Here is a 26,651-nt window from a genome sequence, read left to right as displayed (position 1 = left end):
CCCAGCACTTGAAACTGCAGGACCTTGACCTTGGCCGCTCAGTGACAGGCCCCTCACTGCAGATGGAGAGTGACAGGGCTGTCCCCGGGCCTGGCTGAGGGAGGGTGACACTAGAGGAAGCCACTGACACCTTGAGACCTGAGCCAGCGTGTGGTCAGCCCTCGGGGTGGCAGCCACTGTCACAGTGAGCAGGCCCTTGGGGGATGGCATGCACAGAGACAGAGGTGGCCGCCGCCTCCTCACCAGTGAGGCGGTTGGCACCAGCAAGGCTGCGGGAGGCACCTGGGAGAGGCCTCTGTCTGCCCACAGGCCCGCTGCCCCGTGCTCGGTGGCCATGAGCCTTGTGGGTGGGACTCCCCGGAGGGCAGCCAGTGGCCTGCAGCTTCCTGAGCAAAGCCACTCAGAGTGGGCCTGGGAGGTCTTCAGTTTAAGGAGCCAGAAATGGCCCTCTGGACAGAACACAAAGCAAGGGAAGGCAGGAGCAGGGACCAAGCTCGCAGAGTAGGCCAGCAAGGCAGCCAGCAGCTGGGCAGGACTGGAGGAGTGGCCAGGGCCACTCACCTGCTGAGGGGGTCAGGCTTTGGGAAACCTCTGGAGGAACTGAGGGGCAGGGGAGGGAAGTCCCTGTCGGGTCCTGGTCACTGCTGCTCAGTATAGCCTCGAGAAACAGGTTTAAAATATCTTAATTAGGGATGATTTAAAAAAAAATTGTGGTCAGACATTTATGACATAAAATTTGCCATTTTAACAAATTTTAAAAATTCATTTATTTGTTCTAATTTGTTCTATAGGAGAGCAGAATGCGTCAGTTCCTCGGACACCTAGAGAGCAGTTCATGTCTCTGGTTGTTCACAAAGTAGAGTGCCGCCATTCGGGTCTTCCTGCTGTACTTAGGGTGACGGTCCGTGTCATCCCACGTCTTTCCCACCCCCGCCCCCTCCTCCCCTCCCCCCCTTTGCTCTATCTGAAGTTTCCTCCCATGCGCCCCTGACCCGTACCCATTATGGATCAGCATCCTCGTATCAGAGAAAACATTCGTATTTGGTTTGGGGACTGGCTTACGTCACTTACATAATGTTCTCCAGCTCCATCCATTTACCTGCAAGTGCCATGGTTCCACTCTCTCTTCATTCTGCCATTTTAACATTTTAAACACACAATTCAGGGGCATGGAGGACACAAACAATGCCATGTAACCGTCATCTCTGTTTCCAGAATTTTTTCATCATCCCCAACCAAAACTGTGTCCACTCAACAGTGTCCACTGTCCCCTCCTGCTCTGCAGCCCCTGGTGACCTCGGCTCTGCCTTCTGTCTCTGATGAGCTCCTTCAGCACTACCTCCTTGAAGCGGAATCATCCAGCAGTCTCCTTTGGTACCGGCCATTGCATCTCTTATTGGTCATTTGTGTGACTTTATCTGAAGAAATGTCTGCTCAAAACCTCGCCCACTTTTGAAATTGTTTGATTTTTTTTTTGGTTGAGTTGTAGGAATTCTTTATGTATTCTGGGTAGTAATCCCTTATCAGATATGAGGTTTGTGAACATTTTATCTTTTGGGGTAGGCTTCTTTTCTGGGTAGGCCTTCCCCTCTCTGAATTATGTCCTTTGATTTATACAAAAGTTTTAAGTTTGGGTAAAGCCCAGTGTCTCGATGTCCTCCCTTGGTTTCCTGTACTCCTGCTGTCACGGCCAAGGAATCGCTGGTAACGTCCACGTTGTGAACATCCCCGCGTGTCCTCTCCTGATAGCTTTATGGTTTTAACACTCAGGCATCTTTGATCCATTTGAGTTGATTTTTGCACATGGAGAAGATAAGGCTTCACCTACATCCTTCCACGTGGCTCTCCAGTTTCCCTGTCCTGGTCATCCAGAGAGCAGCAGGGTCGAGGACTCCAGGGACCGAGCAGGTGGGCCACAGGGGAGGGGACTGCAGAGAAGCAGCTGTCACGTGCTCCTTCACCTTAGGGTCCCCCAGCCCAGGTAATTAAACAGGGCCCTGCTGGAGCCTGGCCTCCCAGCCAGGGACCCCACAGGCACCGTTTCCAGTGTTCTGGGGAATCATAGAAGCACTGTTCTGCTCGGCCGTCTGCAGCTCTGAGGCTTCCTCTCCGGGAAGCCCTTGCAGCCAAGGCCCTGGAAGCAGATTTCAGCCTGAATAGCCTAGTGGCCTTGGCAAACAGTGAGTTGACCTCTGTGCCTCAGTTTTCTTATCTGTGAAATGGGGATTAAAATAATATCGACCTTTAGGAACATTGTAGGGCTTGAATAGGCGAAATGCGTGCAGAACTTAGGACAGAGCCTGGCTCAGAGTGGTGACCCCAGGAACGTCTACTGTTCTTTTTTTTTTTTTTTTTTAAGAGAGAGTGAGAGAGGGAGGGAGGAGAGAGAGAGAGAGAGAGAGAGAGAGAGACAGATAAAATTTTTAATATTTATTTTTTAGTTATCTGTGGACACAACATCTTTGTTTGTATGTGGTGCTGAGGATCGAACCCGGGCTGCACGCATGCCAGGCGAGCGAGCTACCACTTGAGCCACATCCCCAGCCCCACTGTTCTTTTTGATAAGATTTTTCTGGAACCCTCACTACGTCAGGCTGGCCAGAAACCTTGGTGGGCAGTTCTAATTGACTCAGATGCCAAGGGTTAGAAAGGGCACATAGCATTACTGAACCTACACGTACGCCTGACAAAGTCTTTTGAAATATAAATGAGCGATGTCAGGTGGCGCCTGGCTGTCTGCTGAGCCCAGGGACAGGCAGGATTGGGGAGCCTGGTCCCCTCCCGCCCACAGCTCACATCTCCCTGGCTTGCTGCACCTTGTGCAGTGCACCCTGAGCTGGGCACTCCTTTCTCCCCTCCCTTTGGAATGTCCGTGCTCTGGGTCCCTTTGATTCAGAGCTTCAGACCTCCAGGTCCCAAGGGTGGTGCTCGTCTCTGCAGGAGAATCAGGAAAGTCAGGAGCTTCTGCAGCCCCCGGGGGCCCAGCTTCCCCACTTGTCCTTAAGAACTGCCCCCATGGGCCAGACCGGCATGAGGATCCTCCACTCAAAGGTCTTGGGAGACATTATACCCCCAGTTTACAGATGAAGGAGATGAGGCTCAGAGTAGGCAGAACCTCCCCAAGTGTCCTGCAGTGACGTGAACTCAGATCCGCTGGAGCCAAAGGGGCTCTGCCTTCTCCATGCCTCTGCCCCTTCAGCCCAGCACGTGGGCCACAGCACCTTCCATCGACCCCTGAGCAATGGCCACATGTCCCTCTGCCCGACCTGAGCTCCCTCATCCCTCCAGAGCCGTACTCAGAAGCTGGCCAGCCCAGCCCAGGGAGAGAAGCTGCCGGGTGAGGAAGGAGGAGCTGCCTGGATCTCTGCTTTCTAGACTAGAGGAAGCTGGTGTGGCCCAGGGGTTGCTTGGCATCCGCCCCTAGGCCAGGGATGAGAGCTGGTTAGAGAAACTTTACCTGACACATGCCTGACCCTTGCTTTATCCAAGTCCCACAGGATGCAGCCCTTCAGAACCTAGTTTTATGCTACACCAAGTGCATCTTTACTGCTTCAGATTCACTCCCAGAGAAGCCCAACAGGTTGAAAAGAATGGACTTTTCTCACATCCACTATGGAGGAAACTCTTGGTAGAAGCCACACCTGATGCGATTTAAACAGAGACTGATAGGGATTATTTTGTGATCTGAGAGAGCAGGAGTCAGTGAAAGTATGTTGACCAGCTTTCCATACCTATAACAAAATACCTGAGATAATTAACGTATAAAGACAAGAAATCTATTTGGGCTCACAGTTTGGGAGGTCTCAGTCCATGATTGATTAGCACCATTGTTTTGGGCCTGGGGTAGGGCAGCACATCAGGGCAGGAGTACATGGTACAGCAAAACCACTTCACTGCAAGCCAGCAACCAGACAGGGGAAGGGACAGAGGTCCTACCGTTCCCTTAGAGAGCACACCTGCAGTGCCTAAGGACCCCCCACCAGGTCCCACCTCCTGAAGTCCCCACCACCCCCCAATGGTGCCACCCTGGGGGCAAGGCCCTTAACACATGGGCCTGCGGGGATACGGACCATCCCAACCACAGCATGTACTTACTCTGTGTGGTGGGCAGAACCCTCGGCACCCACCTGCTCCAAGTCCAGCCGTGTACACAGAAACGCTAGCCAAAGCTTAGGTGTGCTCAGCCTTTGTGGGTGTTGGATTCCTAACCGTTTGATAATCATCAATGTGGGATTTCTTTGAAAGTAAAAATAGATGATCTTCTCTGTCCTTACCTCATCAGCTTCAGCAGGTTAAGTAGCAGCCTTGAGATGAACTCAGCTTACCTTCCCCGTTCTTGTCCAAGGGGGAAAAGTCCTCCCTCTGTCCCAGGCTGCAAATGGTTCTTTAGCTTAGAAGGAACACGTTTGAGACAGAAAACCCTGGTGTCGGGGAGACAGACAAGTCCCTTCCAGGAAGACATGGAACTCCTGTAGCCTGAGAAATCCAGGAATTTGAGACTCACAGCTCAGCAGGGGGAGGCTGGGAGCTAGACTCTGGGCAAGGTGACGGGTACAGAGCTTCCTGCCTTTGGTTAGGGTGCTGTCCAATGGTGGAGGCTGCCAGGATTCCACTTTATTAAAAGTTATTGAAGTATGCCGGATAGAGTGGGGCACTCCTGCAATCCCAGCTACTTGGGAGGCTGAGGCAGGAGGATCACAAGCCTGAGGCCAGCCTCAGCAACTCCGTGAGACACTGTTTCAAAAAAGGGAGGGGAGCTGGGATATAGCTCAGGGGTAGAGCATATCCGGGTTCAATCCTCAGTATTCCCCCCCCAAAAAAAATTATTAAAGCATAGATGACAGAAGAAATTGACATTTGGCATCTGACTCTGACGGTGGTTTGCAGTCTTTGTTATGTAGATGAAGTCCCCTGATTTGGAGGGGACCCCGGGATCTATTTTGGACAGAGGTTGATGGAGCTGGAGAAACTGGAACTGAAGAGCGACTGTGCGGGGAAGGGCCCAGGGTGGGGGACCCTGCGGGCAGGTGACTCTGCCGTCACTCTTACTGCCAGCCCAACTTGTCCCCAGATGACAGTCACACTCAGGCCCGCGAGGCGCCTCTTGCCGGGAAGCTGAACAGGGGTGGGCGTCCAGGTCCTCTGCTTCGCTCACCTGCAGCCACCCAGGAAGTTCCCAGCCTTACTCCACAGATGAGGAGGCCGAGGCACCCAAAGGCCAGGTCACCTGCCCAAGGATGCCCCGTGGTGGCAGAGCCACATGGTGGCGTGGGAGCAGCTGGGTCATCTCCCTGAGTCTGCCCACTTCCTGTGTGAAGTGCAGACTGAGCAGAGAGGGGACGGCCCCCCCACACAGTGGCCTCCCCACTGGGGACATCCCTGGGAACACAGCCCCAGCCCGAGGCTGGGCCTGGATTCCTGCTCTGCTCTGCTCTCTGCGTCCAGCCACTATCTGCTGACCGAGGCCGGTGTGGAAGGGAGCGCTGTGTCCCTGAGCTCTGTCCCCACCGCCTGGCTGGCCAGCCTGTGGTGGGCTCTAGAAGTGTTGTGGGAGTGACAGATGAAGGACAGGAGCCAGCGAGGGGCAGAGCCAGGCCCACCCAGGCCCTCCCGCTCCCCACACTGCCCAGCCTTCAGCTCACCTTGCCCAGGACACAAGACCCTCTGTCCCGCCTGACCTGGGACGGAAAGTGACATCCCAGTGTCCCCAAGAGGTAACGGGATGCAGGCTCTTTTCCTATCAGGGGCAACTCGGGTTGGATTAGGGGAGGGATGCTTAGGGCCCTGCTCTGACTCCCCAGTCGGGTGGCAGTGGAGGGGACAATGGACACGCAGGCCGTAAGGCTGGAGGGGGACACGGGGGTTTAGTCCCAGTCCTGCCTCTGCCAGGCTGTGGGACCGTGGGGTCCTCGTCCTGCCTGGAGGGGGAGGAGGTGGCCCAGGGTGGTCCCTAAGCCTGGGGGCGGGGCTTACCGTTGGGGTGACAGAACAGGGCAGGAGGCTTTTTTGCTTCTTGGGTGGTGGCCCAGCCAGCGTCCCTCCCTGTAGGTGCCGGGTTCTTGTCCAGCCACACAAGATGGAGACAGAGCTCGTGTCTCAAGACCAGGGCCACCTTGAGCCATGGGGAGCTGGGACAGGTCCCACTGCCCCAGAACAGCAGCTAGCAGGGTGGACAGTCCCCTGCGGGGACCAGACCTGCCCACCCACGGCTCCGGAAGGTGGTCTGTGTGTCTGTTCTTTGGGCTTCTCCTGGGGACCCTGGTGCTCAGTCAGCATCCATCCACTGAGACAGAAATTGTTCCTGTGGCTCCACTGTGTCCCCTGGGACAGGGGGGACCTCCCTTGGTCCCTCCAAGGGCTGTCTACACGTGAAAGAGGTCACTCCACCCCCTGGAGAGCCGGGGGCAGGACAGGTTCAAATCCCAGCCCCTGCTGCTCCCGATCGGGGACGTCGTTCTGGAGAACGGCCTTGGGTTCTCCATTGAGGATTGGGGGTGAACCCTACTGGCCTCATGGGCCTGCGGGGGCCAAATAATATGGAGGGTGGATGGGCACACGTTCCAAGGACGACACTGTTATTGTCATCGGCTCTGGCTGGAGAGAAGCCCCCTCCCCAGCCCGGCTGTGGCCTCTCACTGGTCACTCAGGACCTGCACCGTCTGGGGCTGGGCGTGGTGTATTCTTTTACCATCAAAAGCCACAAGCCTTGCCTCGTCTCCTGGGTGGCTTTGTTTTGGTACCAGGTTTGAACTCAGGGGCACTTGGTCACTGAGCCCCATCCCCAGCCCTGTTTGTGTTTTACTTGGAGAGCCGAGTTGCTGAGGCTGGCTTTGAACTCACCATCCTCCTGCCTCTGCCTCCTCAGCTGCTGGGATGCCGGGCGTGGGCCACCGAGCGGGGTCCTCCTTGGTTTGGACACTGAGTGCAAGAGCCTCTTCTGACTTTTTCAACCGGAATCGGGCACCGGCTCATCCTGTGCCCTGGGTCCAGGGGGGCACTGCGCTCCTGCCCTGGGACCCCACAGCACTTGACAGTGCTGGTTACACCTCTGTCCCCTCCACCAGGCCATGGCTCCTAGGGGGACCTTGGAGAGTGACTGAATGAGGCAGGGCACAGGGCGGGAGAGGAATTCTGGGCAGGATGAGGACGGAGCAGGCCATGGGCGCCTGGGCAGGCTGAGCCCGAGGCACCGCTCCAGCACTTTATGGGGTACGAGGACACCTGCCTCGTTCTGACAAGTTAGAAGAACTGAAATGACAGGGAACTCAAAATCAAAGGACTTTTTTACTTTTAAGTTCCGCCAGCCGCTCGGCCTTGGCTAACGAGCCGCTGCGGTCACCAGGTCTGAGCCGAACTGAAGGGAGGGCTTTGCGAGGGCTGGGGGCGCAGGTGTGCCCAGAGCAGGCCTCAGGCTTGGGAATCCGACTACAAGTGTCGGCCCGTGCACGTGGCCCTGTGCTCGGTGGCCCTGTGCACGGTGGCCCTGGGCGCGGTGGCCCTGGGCGCGGTGGCCCAGCCAGCCCAGCGCGTCCCAGTGAGCACAAGGCCTGGGTAAGGGGGTTCCTGCCACTGGCTCACAAACGCTATTTAAAAACTTTCTACTTTGATCTGATTTCACTTTGGGAAAAGTCATCAGTTGAGTCCAACAAACCCCAGGAGCCCCTCGCGCTGATTCCGCACGTGGTGACGTTTCTCCCTATTTGCGCTCCCTGCACCTCACGGCCTCTCTGCGGGCGAATGTTCACGTATGTTGAGGGTGTCTGCACCCAGGGAGGAGCTCTGTTTTTCTGAACGACTGAAGACTAAGTTGCAAACACACCATTGCAAAGAGCTCAAAGGTACAGTCGTGTCGCCTGATCGTGTTGGTTCTAAAACAGGACACAGCCGTGGGCTGGGGATCCTGTGGTCAAGGACATTGGTCTCACACAGTAGGTTGTTTCACCAGGGCCGCCGTGAAGATGGGACAGGTGGGGCCAATCCAGAGGCACCTGAGAGGAGTCTAGAGGTTCCTCCGGACTCTCCTCCCTTCCTCCTGGCCACATGGAAAGCCACAGGCCACCACCAGGGGGGTGTCTCAGGGAGTGCTTGCATTGCCTGAACACCTACTGTGCACCAGGGCCACTGGAGGCCCAGAAGTCCCCAGGGTCTCCAGGAAGGGGTCGTCTCAGGCCAGTCACTCAGCTGACATTGACACAGGGTGAGGGTCTCTCAGAGCCTCCGGCTGCCCAACTGAACAACGAGGCCACCCTGAGGGAGATGTGAGGGTGCTGAAAGGAGCCCCTGAGAACCAGGGGAGGCCAGGGCCTGGAGAGGACATCTCTCTGTGTCCCTCGTGGACCTGGGATAGTGCAGAGGTGTAGAGGGCTGAAGAGCTTCTGGCTGGCACATCCTTCCAGGTAGGACCTGGATCCCCCACCAGACCTCTGGGAACCTCACCTGGGAACACTTTGTTAGAACTGCAGTGCCTCCTGGTGGCCACTGTGAGCCACTGCAGCTCGGTCTTGCCAGGTGGGGACTTGGGTCCTAGAACCCTAAGGCAGGGGCCAGGGAACCAGCCTGTGGGTGGGCAGCCAGCACAGTGCTGCTCCCCAGGTCTGGCTTCCTGCAGCTGTGCCCCTCCCTAGCCCTTTCTTCCCCCTACTATTGAACTGAGGAGGAAACAGGCCAAGAGGTGTGCCCAGGGTCACCTCCAGGCCTTCATGGCCCCCCTGTGGCCTGTGGTTCAGGTCCTTTCCCACTCCCATGCAGGAGCCCCCCCAACAGGCATGGGCTGCAGACCAAGGCCCTCCTGGGTCTGGAGCCCAGCCCTGGGGCCTAGCGTCCTCTCCTGTAGGTGTCCTTGCCCCCTTCAGCAGGGCACGAGGGCTGGCCCCGTGCTACCACGGGCAGAAGGGGACCCAGGGACTGTGCTCCCAGGCAGGCGTGCTCAGTCGCTTACCCTAATTCTCTGGCTGTGTCCCCAGCACCTGCTCACGCCAGGCCCAGGCCCCCAGCCAGCGCCAGAGAGCAGGGAGTTCAGTGTTTGGAGGTGAGCCTGGCCCTGGGGTCAGGGAAGAAGCAGGGTGACCCTTGGCACAGGAGAGGAAATACAAAAACTAAAAGCTCTTGCCATAGTGATGATAAATAAGCACAGACTAAGATGAGATGTCACAGTTGCCAACATTTAGAAAACACCGTAAGGCCTGGTACTGGCCCTGAAGAGGGAGGACGCAGTGTGGGTAGCTGAGGACGTGGGCGCACCTCTGTAGGGTAGTGGGTCTGACGAGGGGCCCACGGCTCAACTCGCGAGTTCTGGTTCTTAGAGCTGCTTCTCAGGCCATGTCCAGGACTGAACAGAGATCAACCACACGGACGTCCGTCACAGGCTTGTTCTGATTCCTCGTGGTCAGTAGAGGACTGAGTGGATAATAAAATAGTTGCTTCCTATGGTGGAACAGTGTTAGCTTAAAAGGAACTTTCACAAAAATGTGTTGTGTGTGTGTGTGTGTGTGTGTGTGTGTGTGTGAGAGAGAGAGAGAGAGAGAGAGATTGATTTCTTTTCTTGGCTTGTCCTGTGTATGTGTGTGTGCTGCTAGGGGCCGAATCTAGGGGCATTTTACCCCCAAGCTACATCCCTATTCCTTTTTATGTTTTGTTTTGAGACAGGGTCTTGCTAAATTGCTGTGGCTGGCCTCAAACTTACGATTCTCCTGCCTCGGCCTCCGTAGCGGGTGGGATCACAGGTGTGCGCCTTGTGCCTGGCTTCTCTTGGCTTGTCTTGATTTTTTAAAACTTTCTTATAGAACACAGATTGCTACTTGTAGTGGAAAAGAAATTAAAGCCACGAAAGTGAGAGTGAAGGAGAAGGACAGTAGCTAGTCACACACAAGGGGAGAAGGACGTACCTGGCAGGAGGTAGGTGGCTACAGATCTGTGGAGGCCTGAGGCTTCCTGCAGTGCAGGGGGCCAGGGGGGAGTGTGGGGAGCTGGGGGGAGGCAGGGGGAGGGGAGCTGGGCGGAGGCAGGAGGGGCCGGCCTCCCCTGCAGGGCCCTGGATGCAGAAGTGGGCCTGATTTGTGGGGCTGACAATTTTAGGAAAAAGCAAACAAATGACAATAAATCCAGGAATCTCCAGTGACTATGAGTGTCACATACAGAATAAATCATTTTAAAGTGTTTTCCCTGCAATCTCGGGCATATTCTTATATTTAAAAAAAGAATAAAGTGTTCGCTGTCTGTTTGGAAGTGTATTGTCCTTGGCCTCCTAACAGGGCCTCCCCGCGGGAGGCAGCAAGATCAGGAAGTCGCCCTCCCCCTGGCTGTGCTGAGCCTGAAGGAGGAGGAGCCGGCAGGTTGTCTGGACTTGAACCCGAGCCCAGAGCCACCAGTGCCCACTCTGTGAGGACAGTGGCCACCCCACCCCAAAAGGGGCCTTTCTCCACAGCTGCCCTGACCTCCCTCCACCCACTGGTCCTGGCTTACTCCCTGGTCCCTCGTCACAGAGCCCAGCACCAATCAGCACAGGCCCCAGCCCCAGGGACTCTGGTAGCACCTTCAGGTCATGGCCAAACCTGTTCTCAGAAGAACAAGCAGAAAACAAATTCAGACCAGAGTATAAGGCGGGAGTGGGGGCAAAGTTGACCCATATTCCTATTTCTGGAAACTTCTAGTATTTTCTAAGGACGGCTACTCCACATCCTCCCCACTTTCTTGTCAGAATGAGATTCACTTAACAGGAGCCAAGCATCTCTCCAGCACTTCAGAGCCGTAGGGTAAGGTCAGCTCCATGCTGAGATCAGACAGAGGGAAGGAGGGCACATCCACCCAGACCCCCTGTCGTGGGAGGGAGGGAGAACAGACAAAGAGCCCAAGGAAATGCACAGTGAGTCACGTTAATACCAAGAAAGAAACGTGCAGAATAGAGAATATCCGGAAAGGTCTTCCACTTATGGGAAGGTCCTGCTGTATTTAGCCGTTCCTACTGCTGCCTACTTCAGCTGACGTCAGGTGTTTATATACTAAAAGGACCCATGATGAAATTTCTCTATTAATTCTTTACGCCCATAATGAATCAATTCTTCAGGATAAATTCCTAGATGTGGGATTTCTGGTGAAGGCATATAAACATTTTATTTAGTTTTTCCTTCATATATTTGAACATGATTTCATACTTTTAGTTACATTTTTAAAAACCGAACAATAACGTTGGTAGATTTATGTGCTCACCACCACAATCAAGATACAGAATACCATGGGTCCAGAATAGTTCCATCACCCCAGTGGGACCCCTGGGGAGACCAACCTTCACTCTTAACCCTTGGCCATCAGGGATCTGCTTTCTGTACTTGTAATTCTGCTTTTACTAGAATGTTATGTAACTAAGTGGAGTCATATGTTATGTAAACCTTGAAACTGGGTCTTTTATAAACCAGAATGCTGCTTCTGAGGTTCATCTGTGTCTTTGTGTCAGTAGTTGGTTCCTTTTCTTTCTGAGTAGTATTCCACACATGTATGTTCCACAGCCTGCTTATCCATTCACCTGCTTAAGGACACTTGGTGTATTAGTCAGCTTTCTGTTACTATAACAAAATACCTGAGATTATCAACCTAAAAAGAGGAAAAGTTAATTTTGGCTCAGTTTTAAAGGTTTCAGTCTATGATCAATTGGCCACCCTGTTGCCTTGGGCCTGTTGTGAGGCTGAGCATCATGGCAGGAGCATGAAGCAGAGGGACATTCTCACTTCATGGCAACTGGAAAATAAAGAGCCAGAGGAAACTGGCATCCCACAATCCCATTCAAGGGTATGACACCAGTGACCTATGACCTCCACTATCCCCACCTCTTAAAGGCTCTACCACTTTCCAGTGCAAATCAAAACTACACTAAGATTTCATCTCACACCAGTCAGAATGGCAGTCATGAAGAACACAATAATAAATGCTGGAGAGGGTGTGGCGAAAAAGGAGCACTGTGCCCTGTTGGTGGGACTGTAAATGGGTACAACTATGGAAATCAGTACGGCGTTTCCTCAAAAGACTGGGCACAGAAGCACCATATGACCCAGCTGTACCACTCCTTGGTATTTATTCTCAAGAATTAAGGTCATCGTGCCACAGTGACTTACGCATACCCTTGTTTATAGCAGCCAAACTATGGAACCAGCCTAGGGTCCACCAACAGATGAGGGGATAAAGAAAATGTGGTTTAGAAACACAGTGATGTTCTACTCAACCATAAAAAGAATGAAATTGTGTCATTATTTTGCAGGAAAATGGATGGAACTTGAGACCATTGTGTTAAATAAAATAAGCCAAACTCAGAAAGTCAAGGGTCTTATGTGCTCTCTCTTGTGGAAACTAGAGAGGAAAAAGATATGTGGTGGGGGGTCCCATGAATATGGAGGGGGATCAGTGGAGTAGAGGAAGGAGACAAGGAAGAGGGAGGAGAGGAGGAAAGGGGGAAATACTGGGAATGTCACTGGCCAAGTTATAGGTTAGGTTGTGTGCGTGTGAGACACGTAACAACAGACGCCACCATGTACAACTATGATGCACCAACAAAAACATGGAAATTAAAAAAAAAAAGAAAGGTTCTACCACTTTCCAAAAGTACCAAGCTGAGGACCAAACTGTCACACATGGTTTCGGGGCCATTCCAGATCCCCACGGTGGCACTTGTGCGTTTCCGTTTGGGGTGACCATGAACAAAGCTGCGCTGGGGCTTCATTACTCTAGGATGGAGGCCGGGGAGTGGGACTGCGGGTTGTGTCGGCTGAATTCTGCAGACTGTTTTCCCCGCTGCGGGTCTGAGGTCCCAGGTGGCCGCACTCTCTGACTTAGGGCACAGGTTTCCCTGTTTCCACGGTCGGCTGCAGGAGGTCTCCCTGGGCTTTCCACAGTGGATAACGACGTGGACTCCGTTTCCACACCTGCTCGCCACCTGTGTATCTTCTCTGGAGATTCAAATAGTCTTCCCACCTTTATTTATTACTATGCTAAAAAAATGCGTCCTAATTAGACTCCAGCTCCATTCCTCGTTTCCCTGGTGTCCTTGCGCCGGGACACCTCATTCCCTTTGGTCCTTGTATCCCCGCAGCCTCCTCTGGTGCCTGACTTTCCTTAGGGCTTTGGTGGGGTGGGGGTTGGTGACAGGTGTGGTGTCACCTTCCGAGCGGCTGGCCTGGCCACGGGGCTTCCAGCCCAGAACAGCGGGGAGCGGCGTGTCCCCCACAAGGCAGGTGTTTGGAGGGGAAACAGATGTGAGCAAAACCAAGGGGGATAAAATTACTCGGACCCGGTAACCCTGGCCCGGCACGGCCAGTGCGCAGCCGCACACGCCATGCCACCCCTCTCCCCCGCCCGCCCAGGCCTGTGCAGGTAGCCCTTGACCACGCCCACACACAACTGCGCACGCGCAAGGCACCACTCCTGTGCCCAGGCTAGACCCCGGCCCCGAGCACACTCCACAGACCCATGTGCCAGCAGAGCACCTGTGTCCCCACACCCACCCCGACAGCAGACTCCACCTCCCGCTTCTCCTTCCTCCCTGGCCCTTCTTTCCTGCACCTCACGACCTGGGGTGCACATTCAAGAAAAATGCCACTAGAACTCCTAGCACCCCCAACTCGCCAAACGACTGTAGAAACGCACCCTAACAAAAGGGCTCCCTAGATTGAATGATGTTGGGTTGAACAAAGACGAGCCGGTGTGGCTAAGGGGAGGGGGACGCTCCTCCATCGAGCTGTAACCCACCAGCCAGGGCCAGGTGGCCTGGAAACAGGGGGCTCGGTGGTGTGGGCCTGGGTGTCCCCAGAGGAGCCCGAGGAGGGAGGCCCCGCCTGCGGCTCCTGGGGAACAGTGAGAGCTGGGCACATGCTCATCAGAGGGGTCCACCGAGTTAACGTGAGGCCACCCGGGTATGTGCCTGGCAGGCCTCGCATTTGGGGTCACCCATGCGCCCTGACTTGATTCCTCTCAGCAGTCAGGAGCTTTTTCCAGACTCACACTGGGGAAGCTGCCCACTGGGGTTACATTGCCTGGCCCCACCACCTGGGAAGAGCCCCACCAGGCCCCTCCCAGCCCTGGGCACAGTGGCCAGCAGGTCTGGGGTCCATGTGAGGCTGCTGCCCAGGGTCCCAAGAAGGCAGCCCATGGATAGTGCCTTGGACCCAGGCGGGCCCTGGTACTGTTTAGCCTGCTCCTGTGCAGGGCCTGGGCCTGGAGAAGGCTCCCTGGCAGCTGGGCAAGCGAGTGCCCTGGGTGCTTCCCTCCACTGCAGGGTGCTGCCTCCCCCGGGACTCCGGACACTCTCTCTCACTCTCTCTCTCTCTCTCTCTCTCTCTCTTTTTTTTTTTTTTTTGGTATCTGAGGTTGAACAGGAGCAGTCCACCACTGAGCCACATCCCCAGCCCTTTTTAATATTTTATTTAGAGTTGGGATCTCACTGAGTGCTTAGCACCTCACTAAGTTGCTGAGGCTGACTTCGACCCTGTGATCCTCCTGCCTCAGCCTCCCAGGCTGCTGGGATTCTAGGCGTGCACCACCACACCTTGCTGGGACTCCACCTCCTGCTTCTCCTTCCTCCCTGGCCCTTCTCCTTTCCTGCTCATGTCCCCCGGAGACCTGTGTTGGTCCTTCTTCTTCCCGCTGTCCCTCAGTCATCTGCCACAGGCTATGAACCCTGGACAGTGACATGCATTTCTTCATGCCTCTTTTTAACGTGTCTGGTCTGCTTTATTCTCTCCATGTAGCAGGATGAACTGATTCCTTCATTTGCGAGGTTAATACTTTCTGCGCATGTGCTATAGGGGGCCAGCACACAGTGGGTGCACAAAGACAGCTGGGCAGAGCAAGAGCCTGGTAAGGTTTCTTGTTAGAAATCGTTCATTGATTGTTAGGCAGCCTCTCACTGCAACTCTGCTGCTGCCCCACCCTACACTAAAGCCCTGGGCAGAGAAGGGACAGATGAACAAGATGGCTGTGTCCTCAAGGAACTGTTATTCTGTAGACAGAGCTGGACAGTGAGGCTGGGTTAGACACTAGTCAGCAAGCATAGGCAGTCACTGGAGAGGTGAGCTGGGGACAGGGGCTGTGCATTCCGGGAGGGCTTCCTGGAGGAGGAGGAGTGGGGGCATCATTGGATGTTGGAGTTCAACTGGAAAAGAGGGGTGTTCCAGGCAGGGGTCATGGCGGGCCAAGAGGCCAGTGGTCTCTGGTCAGGAGTAACCGGGCCTGAGTGGCAGGGTCTCTGTTCTCAGTGGCCATCCTGAGGGCAGTGAGGCTGGATTCTGAGCAGCGCCAGGCCCAGGCTGGTTGTCCAGCCAGACCCTCCAGATTATTTAATTGAGAGCAACCTGCTGGCTTCCTGTTGGGGCCCAGCATGCTGCCCACCTCGTCCCCATCATGCACCTGTCTCAAATGGCCTCCCTGGGCTCAGAGCCACATGAAAAACAGGAGCCCGGAGGAGGGCAGCCTGCGGAGGGGCAACCGCATCCACGTGGCTGTTGGGAAGGACCAGGAGCAACGAGCAGACTGCAGGCCTCGGAGACGGGCGGTTCTGAGGGCACGAGGTCCACCTGTCCTGGGGTCAGACAGCCCCCGTCACCCGAGCTGAGGGACAGCACCTGTGGCGATGCTGCGGTGGCGGAGGCCGAGGTGGAAGCCCCCAGCTTGGGATCTGAGGCCCCGCATCGGGAGAGCCGTGGCTTGTCGACGGAGCAGGTGGGGGGCTGCAGAATGTGGAGGAGCTTTTCTTTACCGTGTAAACTGGAGACTCAGCCTCAGGATTTAAGCGAGTGACTAGTACTCAAAAGCTCCAGTGTGGAGGGATTTCTTCCATCTTCCTCCAGAAGCCAGAAGCCTCAGCCTCCGGGAATCCTCCTGTCCCTCCGCCCAGGCCCCTGCCCCCCCACCCCATGGTGAACCAGGCAGGAGGCGCCCCGCGGGCTGCAGCAGGGCCAGCCACCCCTGCTGGTCCTTCGCTCTCCGCGTGGGTCTGCCCGCTGACGTAAAGATGAGACCCCCAGAGTCGAAGGCACCCTCTGAAGTCACAGGCAGGATGGCCCTAGGCTGGGGGTCTTCGTGCGTGGCCCCTGCTCTCCCACTCACCTGGCCTCAGTGGGGAGCCAGAGATGGGCAAAGCTGGGTCCTTGTTTCTCACTGTGGAGGTGGACCTTCTGCATCAAGAGCCAGCTCCCTGCGGGGCTTCTCAGGCTGTGCCCATTCCCTCAGCCCCCAGGACGGCCAGAGCAGGTCCCCAGGATCCCTGAGGCCCTGCATTCCTTCTCCTCTCCCGGCCTCCCTGGGAATGGGGCCCACAGGGTAGAAAGCAGGCCGTCCTGGGCTGAGAGGGGGTGCCTGCGGATGACCCGGGCAGGTCCCACCCGCTGTCCAGCCTGGGTCTCCCTCAGGTTAAACCGGGGTTGGGGTTGGTCCCACGCGCCCTGGCTTCTCTGAGACGGAGCTGCCCTGCCTGGCCACAGCCCCCACTGTGTGGGGTGGTCGCCATCCCAGGTTGATCCAGAGAAGACTGCGGGGGTCCCTGGGGTTACAGGCTGGGGCCTGGGAGCAGCAGGAGGGCAGGAGGGACGGGGGCCACCCCGCCCCCCCCCGTCTGGCCTCAGGAAGTTGCATAACGGAGATGTTTATTTTTGGTGAGGCTGGGTGGGATTTCTTTCCTTAAAAAAAACCCAAAACATAAAATTTATTTGTCTGCCAAGAAGATAGATATCTGTGCTGAAAGCTCCCAGCCCCGCTGCCAGCTGCAGTTTACATGATGCTGTCACCGGTCCGTGGTCAGCTGGTGTGCCTGGGCTCACAGGGTGTCATGTGTGATGCTCCAGGCCCTCACCATCCCCGTGGTTTCTATATGGGGCCAGGCATGGCCTCCGAAACTGTCCCCAGACCTACTCTGGGCAGTCACCTCTGCCCGATTTTCCTCAATGCCACGGAGACAGCAGGGGACAGAGGTAAAATGTCCCTCTCGGCTGCCCCGCTGCACCCAGAGCCAGGACTGAGAGTGAGTGACACCTCGCCCTCGGGGACGGGGGGAGTGGACCTGGGACGCCCACTGCAGAAGGAGAGCGTGACTTGAGGGTCGCAGGGCGCTGCTCATCCCCACAGCGCGTGCGTGTGCCAATCATCTGAGCAGGCGCACGTGGAGTTTCAGATGCGCCCCTCACGCGCGTCTGATCAGCTGTGCACATTGTGGCACTCAGCCGGTTCGCTTGCCCCAAGACAGGGGACTGTGGCTAGAGCGGGCCTCTCGCCCACCTGCCCAGACGCCCCATCTCTGTCCCCCAGGGAATTTGTGCAGGCCCCTGTGCCCTGGGTCTGCTCCTCCCAGGACTTCACAGGGCTGCGGTCCTCTGGTGCCAACTGGGACAGTGGGCTTGCAAGTCCAGACCAGCAACGGGAATCGACCACGGCAAGAGCCCGAGTGGCCAGCCCTGTGCTGAGAGCCCCTCGGTTCTCACGGCCACCGTGGGGAAGACCCATTTACAGAGGGGGAGGCCGAGGCATGGAGGTTGTCGGGAGCACAGGGCTGGAGTTGCAGGTGTGGGATTCGAACCCTGGCCCCAGGGCCCACACCCTACACCCTGCCACGAGGCAACTGTGCCCCCTGGGACATGACCAGGCCCCTGGATGTGGACTGCTGCTCTCTGTACTCCCCGCTGCCCCCTGCCCCAGCCCGGCCTCCGTCTCCTCATCCTTGACCTGCAGGGCTTGGCCCAGCTCCACCCGGCCCTGAGCTTCTGGGGATTGGCCACGGGAGACCCCCTGGGTCACCAGGCGGAGGCTCCCAGCTGTGTTCAGTCCCCCAGGCCCAGAGGTTGGCCTCTGGTGGATGATGCTGGACAGCCTCAGTCACAGCGAGCAGGACATGGCTTGGAAAGGAAGAGAGGCCCGTGTCTCAGTTGTGTCCACTCCCAAGGAAGAAAGGCCCTGTGGGCAGGTGGTGAGGCTGGGGCGGGGTAAGGGCATTGGACCGCAGCACTGACGTCCGGGGACTGACGTCCGGGGCAGACGCTCCATAACGTCTTTGAACCTCAGATGAGACCAGGCTGCCCTGGTGACGCCTCTCCTGGTGCCCGCAAAGCCCAGGGGCCAGACATGGCTGCTGGGTTCCACTCCCCCGGAGGCTAGGGCACCGGCCTGACCCTCCATGCCCATGGTGTCCCGCCCAGGGATCCCTCCAGGGGAGGAGGGGGAGTCACGCCACAGGCCAGATGGGCCAGCTCAGAGCCAGGTGACACTGGGCTTCAGGAGGGAGGGGCTTGCTCAAGGCCTCAGGGCACGTCAATGGTGAGCGGAGGTTAGAACCCGCGTCTCCTGTGAGAGGGGGACTGCGGGGACAGCTCCCCTCCCCTCCGGCTTGACTCGGCCACTGTCTGACCTCGTTTCCTCTCCCTCAGCCAAAGAGAGCTCCCTGGGGGAGCCAGAGTTGCCCCCCGACTCTGACGCCGTGGGCATGGACAGCAGCTACCTCAGTGTGAAGGAGGCTGGGGTCAAGGGGCCCCAGGACCGGGCCAGCTCCGACCTCCCCAGCCCGCTGGAGAAGGCGGACTCAGAGAGCAACAAGGGCAAGAAGCGGCGGAACCGCACCACCTTCACCAGCTACCAGCTGGAGGAGCTGGAGAAGGTCTTCCAGAAGACCCACTACCCCGACGTGTACGCGCGGGAGCAGCTGGCCATGAGGACGGACCTCACCGAGGCGCGCGTGCAGGTCAGTGGGGCCCCGGGCGGGGCCCTGAGCAGGGGCTGGGGCCATGGCCTCCTGTGCCCAGAGGCCACCCCTCAGAGGCTGGGGCTCGCCGGCACCGTGTGCCCAGCCACGTCAGTACAGGCCCCTCTGCTGTGGAGGGGGCAAAAGAAGCAGGGCCGCAGCGGAGGGGTAGGAGCCCGCTGCCTGGAGCCCAGATCCCTATGAGAAGGAGCAGGGTGGCCACCCCAGCTCTGGGAGGCCTGGGAAACACAGGCGTCCACGGCAACCCACGGCAGAAGCAGAGAACAGCCCAGGTCTTCCCCACGCCTGGGTGGCTGCCTCCTCCTGCCTCTGACAGGTCCCAAGGCCACACACCTCTCTGAGTGTCCCCGGCCCTCATGGCCATGCAGTAGGCCCCGCCACCGCCCAGCTCCAGAAACCCCACCAGCCCACACAACACAGCTCCGCCACACAACTAGACCAACACATTCCACACAACCCAGCCACCTCGGCCTCACACACACGCCACACCAGGCCGCCCCGCCACACCAGGCCGCCCTGCCCCACCGTCCACTTGATCTTTACAGAACTGATGAGCGGCTTAAGCGATTCATTTAAGCTCCTCCCCTAGAACCTGAATCTCTTACTTGGTCATCTGCGTCCCCACCAACGGGGCCAGGTTGAACTCAGAGCCACGGGGGCAAGATCCAGACATCTGCAGAGCAATCGGCCTCTGAGAAGAGATGTGTCCCCTTCCCCGCGTGAGGTCATGGCAAAGAAAGACCTAAAAGTGAAGTGCTCTCAATAGCCTCAAACAAGTGGCGAAAATCGCGGGCTGTAGTTCGAGCTTTGGTGTAACACAAAATAAATCTCACACACAGGCTGTTTCCCCAGCCAGAGCATGTTAGAAAACGCAGGCGCGAGCCTGGTGCGGTGGCACGCGTCTGTAATCCCAGCAATTCAGGAGGCTGAGGCAGGAAGATCCCAAGTTTGAGGCCAACCTCAGCAATTTAGTGAGACCCTAAGCAGCTTAGCAAGACCCTGTCTCAAAACAAGACAAACAAATGAATGAATAAATAAAATCAAAAGGACTGGGCTGTGGCTCAGTGGTACAGTGCCCCTGAATTCCATCCCTGCACCACTTTAACTATGGCAGACACAATTGTCACATGGCGATTTTCCCCTCCAGAGGGTGAGAAAAATCAGCAGCCCGAGTGCAAAGAGGATCTTTCTCTTTAATCAGTGCAGCCCAGTGCCGCCCAGCTGTATGGACCCCCGAGACCCCTGTGCCCCTCCACAGGCCCCAGGCACTGGGCCATGGGAGAATCTTTAGCAGGGTGGCTCTAAGGCTCGTGAGAGCTCCCGACGCCAACCACGTGCTGTAGGATCAGGCCAAGGAAGGCATCGGAGATCTAGACCAGAGACTTTCCATGCACAATGTCCAGCAGGTACCAATGGAGCTGTGCTCCCCAGGCTGCGGCCACTCCGAGTGACTCTGGTGTCACGTGGTGGAGCCTATGTGAATGGGGGGCAGGTGGCCTGGGCTTTGCTGCCTCTCAGAGCCCTCACCTGCATGGCTGTGGTAGGAGCCCCACCCAGAACCCGGCCTCAGCTGCAGCTGATGGACTGGGGACAGCTGCTTGGGTAGGTGAGAGGACGCCCCTGTCAGGAGGCCCCACAGGTGCTGTGGGGTGGGTTCAGCCAGCTCTCCTTCACTTCAGCACGTGTGTGCCTGCGTGTGCGTGTGCGTGTGTGTTGCACCTGGGCTTCCTAAAGAAGGACAGCCCATTCCCCAGGAGGCACAGAGACACCCTGGGCTCACAGAGCATGTTTTAGCCACCGCCGTACACTGCAGATGGAATATTCTTCCTGCATACACATACATAGGCCTCCTTTCAGAACAGAGTCGAACAGTTAAAGATTTCTCACTTTGATCTAAGATAAAGAATGGTGTCCTGAAACAGGAGGTAATTATCTCAAATACCTTGGCTAAGGCTCACAGTTGGCATTAAGCAAGAATTGTGAGCTTCCTGGCAGCCAAAGCAGAAAGAGAAAGTCTGATGTGGCCTAGCTTACCCTCTAACGGGAAGATGATGGGATACCGAATGGTGGTTCTGGAAAGGATCCCTTGACCTTCTTATTTGATAGAGAAGGAAGACACAGAGGCGGGAAGAGAGGGTCTAAGGTGAAGAGTGACCCAGTGGCACTCCCGCCTTCTCGTCCTGGGTTCCTTGACTTTGCTGTCCCAGGACTCAAGCCAGATTGTTCTGAGGCTCTTCTTTGTGCACAGGCAGCAGGGTGGGTGGGATCGCCATGTGCGTCAGACCTCTGGGCTGCACTCTGAGCCTGGAGGGCCCTGGGGCTGTGATGGAACCCCAGGCCTCCTCTGCAGCCCCTCTCAGCTGGTGGTGAGCCGGTGCCTGGCGTGGCGTGGCGTGGCGTGGCGTGGCGGTGGGAAGAGGGCCTCAGGGTCCCAGGATGGACTTTTCCTGGGAAGAAGCTGGGCCTGGCCCTGCTCCAGGGGCTGGAGGGCCTCTCTCTGCTGTCTGGGATTCCAGTCTCCGCAGCTGGTGTGTCTGAAGACAATAAGAGGAGCCTCCCCGCCCCAGCCACCCGCCCTGGCCCCAGATGGGCTGCGGTTACCAGGCCTCCGCCAAGACAGTTGGTCCCTGCACAGCCTGGTCCTTGGGAGAGGCCCGTGCTGAGTGGGCCAGCCCCGGGTGGTCCTGGGCGCGACGATCAGGATGGGAGAGTGACTCGGAGCACGGTGGGCTCTCCGCCTGTCTGCTGCCCAGAGGGGACAGGCCTGTGAGGCAGAGGCCCAGCTGCAGGCCAGGGGAGAAGGTGAGCCCCGAGGCCAGAGGCCCCTCACCGCCCAGGGCATGGTAGGACGTGGAGCCCGCCTGCCAACCTGGGGTAGCCTTGATCTGGCCTCACCTGGGGTCAAGGAGCACTGAGGAGGGGCCAGGCCTGCTCCCGGGCCCTGCCCCCACACAACGCCCCCTCCCACCAGCCCTGCCTTAGTCCTCAGAAAAACCCTGGGCCTCGCCCCACCCCTCCCCGGCTCTCGGCCCCCAAGGCCCCACACTCCACCCCGGGCGACTGTGGACCCCTTTGCCAGACACCAGACACCCTCTTCCCTCCACACCCTCCTATGCTTCCTCCATTCCAGGGCCCGCGGTGACACCACCCTCCCCCACATTCCCAAGGCCCAGGGGACCCGAGCCCAGAGACACCAGGGGAGGCAGCGCCATAAAGGGCCCCTGCCTCTGCCCCCCCACCCCCACCCCCCCATGGAAAGAAAGAGCCATAGATCTCCATGCTCCGGAGGGTCCCCTCCCCCAGCTCTCCCCAGAAAACCCTGGGAGGCTGAGGAAGCAGCGGAAAGGCTGAGCTCAGCCTGCAGGAAATTAAACATGAAATGAAAACAAGCTCCTCTGATTCATTCTCCCATCCTGCCCCGCCCCCACCCAGCCACTGATAAAGGGGATCCCGTTTCAGCATCGCTGAGAGGAGACCCGCGTGCCCCTGGCTCCCAGTGGGCGGCCTGGGCCTGGACCCAGGCTCCAGGAGGAAGAGAGGCCCCGGGGGCTCCAGGGCCAGGCCTGAGACCCCAAGCCCAGGAGGGGGCTGGTCTTCGGGGAGGTCACAGGAAGGGTGCTGTGTGTGCGTGTGCGTGTGTGTGCACGCGCGCGGACGCTCTCGGGAGCACACACGTGGACGTGGGATTAGGAAGGGGAAGTGCTCTGGAGCAGGAAGCGCCATCCTGCGCCCTGCCCTGCCCCCACTAACCAAGACACACATCCCCCCTCAGTGACTCCTCCACGAGCAGGAGGCAGCGAGGAGGGCCAGGAACCCGCTAGGGCTGACTGCAGGCTCCTGTGGGCCCTGTGCTCTCAGGGACACTGTCCTGGCCACACTGACAGGTCCTGCTCCACAGAGGGAGGAGCCGAGCAGGTGGCCAGGTAGGCCCTGCTGGGTGCCACCACATTAGACCCTGGGCAGCCAGGTAGCGCCAGGGGAGCCCCTCAGTGGTTCCTGGGAAGCTCCGGGGCTCCCAGCAGAGGGTTGGAGAGGCAGCTCTAGGGCCGCAGCCGCCTCCGTCCCAGTGGGTGGGGAGGGTGTCCACCTGGTCCCTCATGAAAGCCAGGTTCCTGGGAGGCCAGGGCTGGGAGAGCTTGGCGAGGCCATGTTCCTGTCCCTCTGGCGGTGCACTGCGGGGCAGCCCTCTTGCATCTGAGCCTGTGAAGTGCCGGCTGGCAGGGCGCAGCAGGCTGGCAGACAGCTCCCTTGGGGGAGCGCCCAGGCCTGAAGCCACCCGGCCAGAAGCCGAGTCCTCCCCTCGCTCCCTCTCCCTCCTCTGTCCCCCGACTCCTCCATCACAGTCAAGGCCAGAGGTAGCCAGCCCCAAGGTGAGCCCTTGGCCATGAGCCTGGAGAAGGCGCTCGGCCTGCCAGAAAGGCTCCCGCCGCGGAACAGGACCGGCCGCTCAGTCCCAGCACCAGCCCATGCACCTAGCCAGGGCCTCTCCTCCAGCCAGGCCCCTCGGCACAGATTTCGCAATGGCCACCGTGGATGGCATGGAGGACAGAGCCCTCCCTTGGCATTGAGGCCCCCACAATGCGACCCTAGCTCTGCGCCTCCCCTTCCACCACGTCCCCCAGACTGGCCTCCTCAGGCCTCCTGGACATGTCTCGCTGTCCTCGGCTCAGGTCAGGGCTTCCCTCTTTCCAGGCCCAGTGCTGTCTCCCAGGGGCCTCCCGACAGCTTCCCACAGGACCCCCGTACCCCCAGGGCCTCACCTATAGTAACACGGGCAACTTCTGAGCTGGGAGACCGTTCCCAGCCCCGAGGCAGCAGGGAGGCGGGAGCTGGATCTGGGCCGACGGCGCCTGGGAGCCGCGGGCTTTGTGGAGAGCTTCGCCCAAACTCTGTCTTTCTGGAAGGGAGTTCTAGAGGGGTGTGTGAGGCCTTTAGCTGTTCTCCCAGGAAGCCTGGCGCACTGCAGAGCCGGCAGCACCCTTGTAGGGGCTGGTTAGGTGACTGCTAAGATGACCGGGACTCGTTTCCTGTGTGTGACATTGGCCTGCTCTAGAGCGTAGACAAATGGGGTTCCTGGCTCAGGGAAGATGTTTCTAGATCATGAGCTCTGGAGGACACACGGAGGCAGTTCATCTGTGGTTCTGTGAGCCCAACACATGCCCTGCGACAGGTGCGGCTTGGGGAACACTGCCCTAGGACTGGGGCTCCGGGTGGGCCTGACGCTGCGGCACTCCTGTCCTGCAGGTCTGGTTCCAGAACCGGAGGGCCAAGTGGAGGAAGAGGGAGCGCTTTGGGCAGATGCAGCAGGTGCGGACCCACTTCTCCACGGCCTACGAGCTGCCCCTCCTCACCCGGGCTGAGAACTACGCGCAGGTGAGGCCTCACCAGGCCCTGGTGAGGGGGGTGCCCTTGGGGAGAGCCTGGGGCCTGGGGTGGCACTCGGGCTCTAGCTTGCCTTCAGTCCCCTCCCAGGTGTATGCCAATTTGTCTGCTGTGTGGCGCCCAGAGCTGTTTCTGCCTGGTGTCATCACGAGTGGCTGGCTTCGGGGAGGGGAGGTGGGGGCGTGAGAGCGGCTTCTCCTCTGCTTCATTGGCCACTCTTTCTACGGGCAGAGGGACTAAGGCAAGTGGAAGGCCAGGGGCCTCCAGGCCTCAGCTGTCTTCAGAGCATCCCTAGCAAAGGGGCTTCTAAAATCTGGAGGGCTTATGGCCAGGCTGGGACCCCCATGGGACTCTGAGCGCCGGGACCACAGTCCTTCCCAGGCCCACGTCCTGCCCATTTCTTGAGGTCCCCAGCTCTCCAGCCTCAGGTTCTTCCCTGTAAATGGGGCAAGATGAAAGACTCTGCCTCCGTCCCCTTGTCAGGCTTCCATAGGTCAAACCTAGATGATGCCAAGGCACCTTGGGGTTATAGCTTCCCAGAGGAGCTTGCTGGGCATGGACTTGGCCCTCCAGGCCCATGACCCCTTTGCCCCTGACACTCCCAAGCCGCCTTCCTGGATGTCTGTGAGCCAGACCTGAGCCAGGGTCCGCAGAGTCCTCAGTGAGGTGACAAGGGACCAGAAGCATTTCTAGTGAAGCTAGGCACCCAGGACACTTGCACTGATGTATTTTTGGCCGAGTCCACTCCTGACACCCTCCACCTGTCTGGCAGAGGGCTCTTCCCTCCTGCAGGCCTCCAGCTCAGCCCCAAGTCTCGCCCCATCCCCAGCCCCGTCTCCCAGCCAGCCGTGGCACAGGTGCTCCTAAGACCCTTTCCTCCTCCCTGTGTTCTGCTGGCCGCTGATCTCCGGCTCCCACCTGTCCAGCTCCACACCTCCTGCCACAGCCCAGGATTCATGGGGCGGGGGCAGGGGTCAGGCCTGGAGTGAGGCTGAGGAATGCTGTGTCTCCTGTGGGCACCACCTGCCGGGGCCCCTCTGCATTCTTTCTTCCCCCTCTCACCGCCCTCCCGCCCTAACCCAGCCTCCCACTGTCCTGGGAGGAGGAAGCTCCAGCCCTGGCTGTTGGGCTTGATCGCTGCCATCTGCGCTCGGGGCTGGAGGGGGAAGCCCACACGGGCGCTGCTCATCTCTCACCTGCAGCCCCCCAAGCCCCAGGCCCAGATTGCTTCTCCGACGGGGACCAACCAGCCCACTTCCTGGGCACACAGGGCGGGGCAGCATGGCTACTCTGCAGGCACTCCTTGATGTCCTTCGAACACCCTGTGGGATCCGGGTCCAGCTCCCCGCAGTGTGTCCACAGGAGGGAGAGGGCAGGCCAGCCGAAGCCTGCTGAGGCCAGCAAGAATGCAAGCGTGTGGCTGCGGGGCGCACAGCCCGCTCCTCAAAGCTGGTCCTCCGCACCCCAGATCTGCTTCCTGGAAAACGCTTAGAGGCCAGGGGAAGGTGGACACGCGAGTGGGACTGGGGGGGTCACAGTGTGCTGATGGGAGATGAGGTGTCCAGCTCACACCCCTCCCCGGGCTCGGGGACATCCAGCCGTGGCCCTGTCTGTCCACACCTGAGGCTGCCCCTCCCAGCCTGGGTTGGCTTAGGCCTCTGCCTCCGCCACAGCTGGGGAGCCCAGAGCCTGCGTTCCTGACGCCAGGCACTCTGAGCCCAGGTCAGCTCACCTCCTAGGCCTGCGGGAGGGTCAGAGGTGACTGACGCAGTTGCTGAAATCAGCTCAGCCTTCCGCTGACCACCTTAGAGCTTCTGCTGAGAGCCAAAGCACACCCCCCCACCCACAGGGCAGCTGGTGTCCCTCAAGGTTAGACGCTCCAGCATGGGTCCTTTGTGACCTGGGACCATGAGGAGGAGAGGTGGCTGGAGGGACCCTCCAGCCAGCCCTGACTCCTCTCCTGCGCTCTCTCCAGATTCAGAACCCGTCCTGGATCAGCAACAATGGGGCTGCCTCGCCGGTGCCGGCCTGTGTGGTCCCCTGTGACCCGGTGCCTGCCTGCATGTCCCCTCACGCCCATCCCCCTGGCTCTGGGGCCAGCGGTGTCACCGACTTCCTGAGTGTCTCTGGGGCTGGCAGCCACGTGGGCCAGACGCACATGGGCAGCCTGTTCGGAGCGGCCGGCCTCAGCCCGGGCCTCAACGGCTATGAGCTCAATGGCGAGCCGGACCGCAAGACCTCGAGCATCGCGGCGCTGCGCATGAAGGCCAAGGAGCACAGTGCGGCCATCTCCTGGGCCACATGACAGGGCCCCTCCCGTCCGGCCCCGTGCCCTCCCCCACCTCGGGGCCCTGGCTCCGCCCAAGCTTTCCAGGCCCCCAGCCTCCCACCTAGGAACCTGGCCTGGCCCAGGGGCCTGACCCTCAGCACTTTCAGCCACCCCGAGTCTGAGGCCCTGCGGACTGCTGGGAGGGAGGGGCAGCAGGCCAGCCCGCCCGGCCCTGAGGTGGCCCTCTGCGCCCCACCAAGGCAGCGAGGAAGCCAG

General features: G+C 58.5%; 1 protein-coding gene across 1 annotated transcript in view; it reads left to right on the top strand.

The window, feature by feature from the left end:
• Positions 1 to 26,411, top strand: part of Alx4 (ALX homeobox 4) — a 37,217-nt gene extending 10,806 nt beyond the window's left edge. Inside the window, exons 2-4 of the mRNA XM_076844353.1 lie at positions 18,393 to 18,703; positions 23,969 to 24,097; positions 26,082 to 26,411. Of these exons, the coding sequence (XP_076700468.1) occupies positions 18,393 to 18,703; positions 23,969 to 24,097; positions 26,082 to 26,411 (770 nt within the window). The remainder of the gene's footprint in view (positions 1 to 18,392; positions 18,704 to 23,968; positions 24,098 to 26,081) is intronic.
• Positions 26,412 to 26,651: the final 240 nt, after the last annotated feature.

Source organism: Callospermophilus lateralis, chromosome 2 (assembly GCF_048772815.1).
Source record: "Callospermophilus lateralis isolate mCalLat2 chromosome 2, mCalLat2.hap1, whole genome shotgun sequence".
Lineage (NCBI taxonomy): Eukaryota > Metazoa > Chordata > Mammalia > Rodentia > Sciuridae > Callospermophilus > Callospermophilus lateralis.
This window is presented reverse-complemented; position numbering and strand designations above follow the sequence as displayed.